Genomic DNA, 11,762 nt, shown 5'->3' on the forward strand with positions numbered 1-11,762 from the left:
AGCATGGTATCGGGTTGGGTATCGGTCATCTTCAATATCAATACGATATAATATTAATCGTCTTGTATTAAACCTCTAAATTTTCTGAAAAATCAGAATTTTGGAATGTTTTTATCTAAGGATGTCAATCAGTCAGGCCGGACCAGTTTCGATCAGATCTAATGGGACTTTTCCACTTTAGAAGATCACATTGTGATCAGCCTATTTTAGTAATCAGGCCTTAAATCGGCCCTCATAGGTTAGGCATGATATCATTTATAAACATAGGTCGATTACCTATCTTTAATCGGATTACCAAAACTGGGCTAAAAGGACCTTAAACAGGCCTAAAACAGGATCATGAGACTTATATCGCTAAATGGCTCTAATCGGACTATAAACGGGTTTTAAACATGTCAAATTGAATAAACAGGTTCCTAAACATGTCGGATCATTAATTGATTGATCCCTACAGATAGTCCATCAGGTTGTACTCTTGCACAAAAAATGACCGTTCATAATTATATTGAGCTCGAGTTCGGCATCTTTATTAAATGGGCCATATTGGTTTCGAGCTTGATCGATTAAATTCGATTGGACTTGTCAGTGTAGGCTTGGAATTGACACCCCTAATTTTACCCCTAGACCGTACCATGGTATTGGGATCATGAACAAGCCCGAAGAGGATAGGATCCACTGGTAGTATGATCACCAAGTCATACTAGTCAGCTTTCAACACCTGTCGCATCTTCTGCCATTGCAAAGATGAAAAGGGGTATGTTTAGAAACAAAAAGGGCAAGTGTTGGATATTGACTCATACGATACAGGTGATCTTACGAACAACTGATCCATTTTCGAGGTAAACAACATAGGGAAGCTCCAAAACCCAGCCCGGCCCCACCGACGAGAGCAAACTCCAAAGGCCAAACCACATAAGGAAACAACATAGGAGAATAAGGATCCCTCCATAGGCGGTTAGAAAATAACTAGTGATGAACAGAATAAACAGCTGATCAATCAATACAGTACACAGAAAACTTCAAATCTTCTCTCTGATCTACTTGCGGTGCTGCCATGTGGCACTAGGTGACCAAATCTAATGAAGGTGTCACCACAGAAATTTAATTTTATATTCCTAATTATCTCCATCTATAAAACCCGGACCAACCTCCATGAACATTTAATATCCCATATACACCTACTTGGGCACTTGGAACTTTCTGTACTGTACTTGAGATCATCATGGCTTCCAAGGTTGCATCAACTGCCCTTCTCCTTATGCTCAACATTCTTTTCTTCTCTTTGGTCTCCTCTACCCATTGCCCACCACCACCAAAACCAGAGCCTGCTTGCCCACCACCACCAAAACCAGAGCCTGCTTGCCCACCACCACCACCACCACCAAAACCAGCTTGCCCACCACCACCACCACCAAAACCGGAGCCTGCTTGCCCACCACCACCACCACCACCACCAAAGGCTACTTGCAGAACTTGCCAACCATCACCACCAGCTGCACCTGGTACTGGTGGTACTGGAAGTTGCCCTATGGACACCCTAAAGTTGGGTGTTTGTGCCAACGTGCTGCAGAGCTTGCTCAACATAAATCTGGGAACCCCAACCTCATCATCTTGCTGCAGTCTCATCCAGAATCTGGTTGATCTTGATGCCGCTGTTTGCCTTTGCACTGCCATCAAAGCCAATGTCTTGGGCATTAGCCTCAACATCCCTATCTCCTTGAGCTTGCTCTTGAATTATTGTGGAAAGAATGTCCCATCTGGCTACCAGTGCTCTTAGGCCTGTGTGCCACCTTATGATGCCCATATGCTCTTGCTTTCTTTCTCCCCCCCACCCCTCTCTTTTTCGGCCATTCTATTCTTCTCTTCCTGTGTTAGGTATTTGAAGTGGTTATGATATGATTTGAGGACTTCTTGTTCCTCATTTAATGGTGTTGTATGTTCTTCTAGGTTCCGTTTGATAATGTTTATGTCGTTTCCGTTTCAAGAAATGGCAGAAACATAAATTTCAGTTTTTAGAAACAGAAACGGAATTGAAGGTGTTTGATAAGTCATGTTTCTGGAAGTCGATAGTAACCAACGAAAGAATAGCCACGAGTCGTTTTCAGAAACGGCTATTTCTGAAAACAAGTGAAACGAAATAGTTTTATCAAATGCTTTTTATTCCGTTTCTGCCGTTTCTGTAGAAACGTATTTCTTGAAACATTGTCAATCGGGTTCCTAGAGCTTCATTAATCCCCTTATAATGATAATTAGGGGTTTATGTTATGCTGTAACGAGTAAACTTTTATTAACTCTCTTATTAATAAAAGCAGCTTTCTAGTTAATTGATTTGGCCTTGCTTCTTATTGATTCATGGTGGCTTTGTGTCAGAGAACTATGACTGTTCATGATTTTTTCTTCTTCATAGATCGATCCTTCTTACATTACTGTCAAATCCATCCCCAATAATCAAAGAAGCCTCCAAGGCAAGAGCTAACAAACAAAAAGAATGGAGGTGGGATACAACCTCACATGGTCATTAACATAGGTAGAGAATAGTCCAAAAAAAAAATCGCCGTGGTGGGACAGTCACCAAGGATTAGACCAATCCGATTGCGCACCTAATGCTCCACAAGATAGGCATTCCTACTGGTTTTAGGGCCTTTATTTGGACATTGAAACAAGACCAGTAACTGCAATTCGTTGGGTTCATTTGCATTAATCTTAGTCATTCACTCTTAAGCCCATACATGATGCATGTGGTCTTTTCATTTGGGTTTGGTACTTGTCTGTCACTCTCTCAGGCATTCAGTGCAAAGTTACACTAATAATTTGGATAGCTTTTGAAGTGAAAAACATAAATTGCAGAAAGGGAATGGGTGGGCAATGTTTTCATCCTGTGGTTCATCTTATAACTGGATTAATTATCACAGATTTGCCCTGCCTAGTCCCTTATAGCTGCAAATAAATCGTGTTGAAACCTCTATAGGTGTATTTAGAACATAATTATTTATTCATTTTTTTTCCTTGAGAGAAAAATGGACGAAACATGAATATGGAAGAAAGGTGACAGCAAAGAGCGAATCTTATGGATGGACTCCAAGAGAACACCAAAAAAACAAAAGCCCCAAACAATTAACCTTTTACTGATTGCCTTTTGTCTTATTTCTAAAATTTCTTTTAAATTAGAGATAAAAGAGGGTTTTCAAAATTTTAATTTTGAGAAAGGGATAGGAATGCTAGCGGATTACATTGGAATTAGGAATGCTAGCAAGGTTTTAACTGTAGGATTTAGTCATCTTAAATAAAACCGTTGGATGAAGGGAAAAAATCCAAACCTTCACTGCACCGCTGCTACACCTTTTCTCTACCCCTACTACTATCCTGAGTTGCCGGAGTCTTAGGGACCTCTAGTTTCTCTCCCGCGCCTTCTTCTCCCCACAGCCCCTTCATCTCGATCCCTACCCCATTGTTGTTGCTTTCTCTCTCTCTCATCAAGCAAGTTTCTCCCTGCAGTCCCTTCATCTCGATCCCTACTACATTGCTGCTCCTTTCTCTCTCTCTCTCTCTCTCTCTCTCTCTTTAAGCTTCCTTCTATCTTGCGGTTTCTATTTTCTAAATTGTTCTAGATCTGATTTGCTTAGTTTAAATAGTAGTTTGTTAGACATGATTTTGCCCTAATAAACTCCAATATCATATTCCGATTCAAGTTCTTATTCAATTTCAATTTCCTATTTAATGTTTTCTGCCAAATATGTGGAAAATAATCTTCTTGGCTATCAGATCCAGCCATGATAGACCTAAAGGCGTAACCCAGTGACAATATTTCTTGGGCTTCTTCGCTATTCTCTCGACGGGATTGCACTTCACTCTGTATCTACCATTAATGGAGATGATTTACAAGAAGATGGTTCAGGGTTACGAGATGGTGATTGAAATACAGTTCATCAATGCAGCGGTTGCGACGGTGTTAGCTTCGGTTCGGATGGCGTTAGACAGAGGGTTTAGAGAGACGAAGAAGGAGAGTAAGAGGAGGTTTGATTGTGTTTGTGGGTTTTGTTCTTATGTGTGTGGCGAGTAGAAAAATGGTGGAGGAGGGGGGAGAGAAGGGGGAGAAGAAGGGGGACTAGAATTTGTGGAAGGGAGCAGAGCCAGAGGGGGAGAAGAAGGGGGACTAGAATTTATGGAAGTGAGTGGAGCCGGAGGGGAGAATAAGGGGGACTGCAATTTCTGGAAGGGAGCGGAGCCGGAGGAGAGAAGAAGGGAAGCTGTAGAGTGGCAGTGGTGGGCAAGTTATGTAAGACAATGAGTTCAAATGGATGAGATAGTTTTTATTTCATCTAAAGGTCAATAAACGCTAGCATTCCTAATTCCAATGTAACCCACTAGTATTCCCACCTTTTTCCCTTTTATTTTATAAGTGATTTTTCATTATTTTATTTTCAAGAATTTTAATTGTCTCGAGTATGTGAAATGCATGATATGTACTACTTATTGCCACCTTAAGGAATATCAATAAGAAAATCTCTTGTATGCTATGACGAGCTGCTAAAAAATTCACTAAACGTAAGATTTCTTCCAAAGCCATTCTATGCCTTTTTCTTTGCTCGACTAGAAGCTATTTCCCTAAAAAGGCAATCAATTAAATTGTATAACTTGAAAAGAACAAGAAAATCAATTATACCATTTCAAGTATTAATGAGACAAATTCATTGTTTAACTGGTCAATGTAATTTGTTCTATCCATCCTAAGCATTTAACAAAATAATTTGCTGCACGTAACAACAAAATGGAGAGATAGAACCCATCAATTGAGTAAGAAATGGGGGCTGGTTTTGTCAAGACTAGGAAATGCTAGCTGGTTTCGTGGACCTCTCTTTCTCTTTCTCTCTCTCTCTCCAATTTGAATCGTTATGGCAGCTAGAGAGATGTCATATCTAGCTGCCATAACAATTCAAATGAACAGAAGGGGGCAAATCCCAAAACGAAGCAATCCACTTTTTTATTCCGCTCTCTTTGCAAAGGGTCAATAAACGAGAGAGCCTTCTACCACATTTCAAAACTGATAAATAAAGGAGCATATGTGCTGATATGTACGCAAAGAGTACAGATCTTTAATATTATATATCTTTGATTGCTTAACCATATACATCACGTGCTTTCATTGTCACTGTACGTTGTTATCATAGTCACAATCACTAGTTAGTGTCATTTCTGTACATTTGAGTAGTATTCGCACTGAAAAACTCTTTCTTGAAATCTCATAAGATCATAGGGATTCTGTCATTTGATATTTCTAATAAGAGATAAGAAGTGAAAGAGAGAAGCATTACTAATTGTCTCCGGTTTAATTAAACAAGAGAAAATTCAGAAAAAAAATTTCACACACCTCTGTGAAGTGTGTAGATTTAAATTACACAATCAACATGACAAACAATTGAACATGAATTTTTTTTTTTTGCTAGCAATCAAAGAAATAATTACATTAAAGAATAAGATGTACATGATTAACATCTAGTGATAAATGTCATCAGCCTGTTTAGCACGATTAAAGACTGGTACCAACTGACCATTTATAAATAAGATCATGCCTAACACATGAGGATTAATTACTTATACGAGATGATCACAGAGTAAGGTAATAGGGAAATCCGATTAGGCCTTACCGAAACCAGCCTAACTCGACCGATTAACACCCATAGACATAGATCCATGGGGGCTCCTTATTGGCTCTCTGCCCAAGTTGATTCCAGCTGGTGCCAGGTTTGTGGTCTACGGATCAACTCCTGTCACATGCCAATGTAAACTTTATGGCTCTAAGTCTCCTTTAAAAAGATCATAGAATAATTACATATATAAATTAAGATGACTTACCCATTACACAATTTCCAAATATCTCAAAGACCAATCACAGGATCCCCAAAAGCCAAGGCCATCCAATGCCCGAAGGCCAAGGCCAAATTGAAGAGGACGTAAGTCGTAAGAGGAAAATCAGGGCATTCAATTAATCCATTTATGAGAAGAGTAAAGGAAAAAAGGGGCTATAAAAGCTTAGTCGACACAAAACGATAGCTAACTAAAAGTTTAAAACTTGGACATGTAAGGCAGGGTTGACTTATGATGAATTGTAATGAACCAACAAAATATGGTTTTAGATTGTAGAATTTAGACTTGATTAGCTAAGAAATAGTGGACTATTTATGGTTGGAAAGTACCCCTTCGCGTTTTCTTTCACTCTCATGGTCTCACACTCACTCCTCTCGCAATCAATCCCAATGAAATCAATTTTAAAGGAATGAATCTAAATGGATACTTACTAAGTACGGGAAGGAAGTTCAGCGGCCGGGGAGTGTGGAGAGCAGAGCCTTAATTGTCAAATAATACAGCTGCAGTAGGCGCGTAGGTCCCCTCCAAAACTACATGTTTCTTGAATGTACTGTTTGTTCCAATGGGCGGCCATGGCCCCTCGGCCCTAGATTGCATGTCTTCTTTCCCCCTCTGGCCTAGTTCTTCTACTAGGCAATGCTACGTAGCTCATCAATTAATTATCCATTTTCGCAGGTAGAAATTAGAGAGTATTCATCTCTGAGCATATTACACATCACTGGTTCTTGATCCACTTGCAATACTCTTTCTTTTATGAAACGGTGCAACCCATGGTTTCAAGTATCAGTATCAACATCGTATTGATCGTATTATATTGATATCGGTTAAGACTAATACTGATATCTGATCGATCTGAATTGATTATCCATATCGATTTGAATATAATTTTTTTTTTTTTTTTTAAAACAATGACAAAAGTAATTGATACACAGCAATCTGATCCAATTTGAATGGGTATGGGATTGGTATCTTCTGTAGATACCTAAATCCAAGGTGCAATCTGTTAAAAAAAAAAGAAAGAAAAAAAACTGTTCACTTTGAGTCACTTCCATAGGGAAGCCACTAAGAATGGTACTTTATTTGACATTGGCTGGATTGATAGTTAACTCGGAATCGTTCTTGATCATTCGGACTAAACCCAATTTAACGTATACTAAGTCCCATCAAGTTATGTCTAATCCGGACAATTCCGACCTATGACGATTTGACTCAAAATTGAATCGGACCCATATCTAAGGAAATCGATCCATTTACGTGAATTCTGGGTTTCAAAACCTTCATTGGCATGGACCCAGCAGCTGTGCAGCACCGCGTGGACCCTTGTGAATCGGAACTTCCCAATTTTTTTGGAACTTTAGATTATTAGGTGTTGAATCAAATCGTTCGGTCTTCGATACTTTATTATCGATCGTTTCCTGTAAAATTAGTTATGAATATGTCCTTTCATAGAGTGTGATGGAGTCAATACCCATTTGTTCGGTACGATGTTTTGTATTCTGTCATAGGTATATATATATATATATATATCTAGAAAGTATTGGTGTAGGCTTTTCAAATGGCTGTCTTACAATCTTGTAGATATATTCATCAAGCCGGTCACTTAAGAGGAATTCTAGTCCTAATTAGATTTGGTTAATATTATCATTGTTGAAGATGAAGGATTTATCAAATGAGTGTGGGTTTGTACCTCTATGGAGGTTCGGGTATGAAGACATTTACATATTATATTTATAGAAGACTTGACAGAATTCAAACTAAGGTGATGATTGTTGGGGTATAATGTCTTGTATCCTATCACAGTTTAATATAGGGAGTGGTTCATCCCCCCTCCCCACCAAAAAAAAATAACGGCGAATCTTGTGTGGACTTGGTTAATATTACTTAGTGTTCCCGTACTTATCGTCTCCATTGATTTAGTGCAGAGTCTCGGATCAGGTATCTGTTACCTTCAAATTTGATATCATATCAATATGAATCGGCCATATCAGATAAGTCTGCCCCTTGTTTTTCTTAAAAATCGGATTTTTGAACTGTTTGACCTTGATTCACATTGTTTGCATCAATACAAAATTGACATGATATCAAAATCGATGATTAGCAATACTGGACGATCTGATACCGATACCTCAAACCATAATCCTTTCCCGTGGCTCAAAATTACATCATTACAATTTATGGAGATTAAAAAAGTTCCATGTTAGATTTTAATTAGAACTATAAAACCAAGACATAATACCATAGGCTTGAAAACATGATCCACCTTCTAGTGGAATGTATAAAATGGAGAGATTCAGTTAAAAACTGACCAGATAGTTGTCTCAAACTGATCATTTATTTTTAAATTCCATTTTGCCGACAATTAGCAAAATAAATAAAAAAAATTCAAAGCCCAATCTTGTTTTTTTGGGTAAATTCAACGCCCAATCCACACAAGGAAACAACATAAGACGATAAGGATCCATCCATAGTCGAAAATAAAATCACTAGTGATGAACAGATTAAACTGCTAATCAATTTAGAAAATCTTCTCTGTGATCTAATCAGGGCCCTACATGGCATCCACAAATTAAAATGTATTTTTATATTCCAAATCTCCATCTATAAAACCCAGGCCAAACCCCATGAAAATTCTCATCACAGGAAACAAGAGTCCCTAACTCCTTTTTAGTGTCATATCCCTTATAGACCTACTTGGGCACTTGAACCTTCTGTAGTGTATTACTTGAGATCATCATGGCTTCCAAGGTTGCTGCATCAACTGCCCTTCTCCTTATGCTCAATATCCTTTTCTTCACTTTGGTCTCCTCTACCTATTGCCCACCACCACCAAAGACTAAGCCTACTTGCGGAACTTGCCAACCATCACCCCCCAAGTCACCTACGCCCACTACCCCATCACCAAAGTCACCTACGCCAAGCACTGGTGGTAAGGGAAGTTGCCCTATAGACACCCTAAAGTTGGGTGCTTGTGCCAATGTGCTGCAGAGCTTGCTCAACATAAATTTGGGAACCCCAACCTCGACCTCTTGCTGCAGTCTCATCCAGAATCTGGTTAATCTTGATGCTGCTGTTTGCCTTTGCACTGCCATCAAAGCCAATGTCTTGGGCATTAACCTTAACGTCCCTGTATCCTTGAGCTTGCTCTTGAATTATTGTGGAAAGAAGGTCCCATCTGGCTACCAGTGCTCTTAGGCCTGTGTGCCACCTTAGTATAGCTATGCTCTCCATTTCTTTTCCTTTTTTTTTTTTTTTTTGACACTTTTGTCCCTTCTATACCTCTCTTGCTGAGTTAATTAGGACTTTGGATTGGTTATGATATGATTTGAGGACTTCTTGTTCTTCATTTAATCGTGTTGTATGTTCCTCTAGAGCTTCACTAGTCCCCTCGTAATGATAATAATTAACTTGTGCTGTAACAAGTAACAACTTATGCTCTTATTAATAAAAACAGCTTCTTAGTTGATTGATTTGTCTTGCTTCTTATTGTTACATGATTTATTTTATTTTTTTATAGATAGATCATTTTATTGCAAAGAGAGAAAAGAAAGGAAGCCTTACACTCTCAAGGCCAAGCCCCAAGAATCAAAGAACCTTCAAGACAAAAGCTAAGAAACAAAAAGAGTGGGAGTGGGGGTGGGGGGTGGGGGGTGGGGATACAACAACCTCACACCCTCAACAATACATGAGGAGAGAATAGTGCAAAAGAATAACCACATGCTCCACAAGAAAGGTTTCCTAGCTAGCTACTGGTTTTAGGGCTTTTGACATTGAAACCCCACACGTAATGTGATCTTTTCAATTCCGGTCTGGTATTCGTCTCCCAAGCATTTAGTGGGAACTTATATTAATAATTTGGATAGCTTTTGAAGTGACCAACATAAATTGCAGAAAGGGAATGGGTGGCAATTATGTGTCAAATAAAGATGCAGGGATTTCGTCCCGGTGGTTCATCTTATAACTGGATTCATTATCACTTAAAAAAAAAAAAAAAAAAAAAAAAGAAAGAGATGATTAGTTAGCTAACTTTCTTTTGATTGCCCATTATCTTATTCTCAAAGTTTCTTTAAGTTAAGAATAAAAAATTAATTTTATTTTCAAGAATTATCATTGTCTCGTACACGTACATTTTGAATATGCAAATGAAATTCAGGACATATACTGATTATTGGCACTTTAAGGAACGTCACTAAGAAAATCCCTTATGTATCTATGACAAGCTACACAATAATTCATCAAACATAAGATTTCTTCCAAGGCCATTCTATGCCTTTCTCTTTTGCTTAATGAAAAGCTATTTCCTTCAAGTCAATCAGTTAAATTGTGTAGATTTAAAAGAACAAGATAATTAATTGTACCATTTCAATTTTTTATTGAGACAAATTTGCTTTTTCACAGGTCAATGTAATTTGTTCTATATTTCCTAAGCATTTAGCAAAAGGATTTGTCGCACGAAATAACAAAATGGAGAGAAAAAACACATTATTTGACTGGGAGTTGAGAGCCGGTTTTGTCAAGACTAGGCAATGCTAGTTGGTTTTATGGAGCCGTAAATATCAGGATACTGAAGTGATTGATTGATATTTAATCGATCTTATTAAAAATATCTTCAATTTGAATAGTTCTAGCGGCTAGATATATACCATGTCAAATCAACCATTATTTTTTGTTCCAATCTGGGAATGTCAAAACGTTAATCATGTACATCTACCACATAGTCTGTTTCCCAAAAATAATGAGTAAAATTCCGTAAGATTATATATAAATAATCTGTGATAAAATAAGAATATGTAACCAACATGTTGCAATAGGACAATTGACCTATTGTACATAATCTCTGATATCAAGCAAAATGGAAGCCATGATTGTCCTTGTATTTCTCTCAAATCTTCTTACATTCCATTCTGTCGGAATAGTAGGCGTATACTTTTACCTGAAACTATCTCATCAGTAGGTAGGTAATCTTCGATGCATCATCCTCTAAGTAAAACAACATTGACAAGGCTGAAGATAAGGTGCAATATCACAGAGTTCCAATCAACTTTAGAACCATCCCTTGAAGGATCATGGAGGAATCTTATCCGCATAACGATGCAACTAATCAAATTTGTGCCAAATTAATGGTTCTTGTTAGAATCAGTACTCCAGAGAATCAAAATTGTATTAGAATCACTCCAGGGAAGTGATGAAGCCTAGCTCACGTATAGATTTAGTTCTTGTTTCCAATATTGCTCACCTCTAAGGGGTAATTAAGGGACCTGTATTTTCTGTAGAAACGCAACCCTAAAACGATGCAGAAGATAATGGAAAAACAAAACAAACAATGCACACGGATTTTTACGAGGTTCGGAAAGGTTGCCTAGATCCCCGGTGAGATGAGATCCTGCTTCACTATCAATAGAGAATAGGTTTACAGCGCTCGTCCTCACACCTCTCAGTATTGCTTACATTACAGAGAAAGAAACCCTTGCTACAAATATATAGCGAAAAAATCCTAATCCAGAAAGTACACAATTGCCCTCAAATAAAAAATTCGAACGGGGGGCTGCGCCCCCCTACACCCCCTGCTATGCAAGGGGGCCTCCTGCCCCCCTTGCAACCCTGACGGCCTGCTAATCGGCTAGTGGGACCGTCGTCCTGTCTGTCTATGTGCTGCACCAGTATTCCTTGGATTAAACTGCGATGGAATACAAGACATCATACATTAACAATCTCCACATTGGCTTGAATTCTATCGAGCCTCCTGTAAAGATAACTTGTAGACGTCTTCATCATTATACCTCATTAGAGGTACAAACCCGCACCTATTTGGTGCGTCCCTCATCTTCAACAATGAGTAATATTAAGCAAGTCTAAACAGGACTCGAACTTCTCTGTAGTAACTGGCTTCATAAACATAT

The 11,762-nt window shown here is 38.4% G+C and overlaps 2 protein-coding genes across 2 annotated transcripts; both read left to right on the forward strand.

Moving 5' to 3' along the window:
• The first annotated feature begins 1,164 nt into the window (after positions 1 to 1,164).
• On the forward strand, positions 1,165 to 1,988 carry LOC122082668 (pEARLI1-like lipid transfer protein 1). Its single transcript, XM_042650378.1, has one exon. It carries the CDS (start codon positions 1,223 to 1,225, stop codon positions 1,775 to 1,777), a length of 555 nt encoding a protein of 184 aa, XP_042506312.1. The 5' UTR covers positions 1,165 to 1,222; the 3' UTR covers positions 1,778 to 1,988.
• A 6,526-nt stretch (positions 1,989 to 8,514) lies between these two features.
• LOC122082788 (lipid transfer protein EARLI 1-like) lies at positions 8,515 to 9,332 on the forward strand. Its single transcript, XM_042650560.1, has one exon. It carries the CDS (start codon positions 8,599 to 8,601, stop codon positions 9,055 to 9,057), a length of 459 nt encoding a protein of 152 aa, XP_042506494.1. The 5' UTR covers positions 8,515 to 8,598; the 3' UTR covers positions 9,058 to 9,332.
• Positions 9,333 to 11,762: the final 2,430 nt, after the last annotated feature.

The sequence above is a fragment of the Macadamia integrifolia genome, chromosome 6, assembly GCF_013358625.1.
Source record: "Macadamia integrifolia cultivar HAES 741 chromosome 6, SCU_Mint_v3, whole genome shotgun sequence".
NCBI lineage: Eukaryota > Viridiplantae > Streptophyta > Magnoliopsida > Proteales > Proteaceae > Macadamia > Macadamia integrifolia.

Coding starts and splice junctions, on each gene's coding strand:
- LOC122082668 (XM_042650378.1), top strand. CDS start 1,223: ATGGCTTCCAAGGTTGCATCAACTGCCCTTCTCCTTATGCTCAACATT.
- LOC122082788 (XM_042650560.1), top strand. CDS start 8,599: ATGGCTTCCAAGGTTGCTGCATCAACTGCCCTTCTCCTTATGCTCAAT.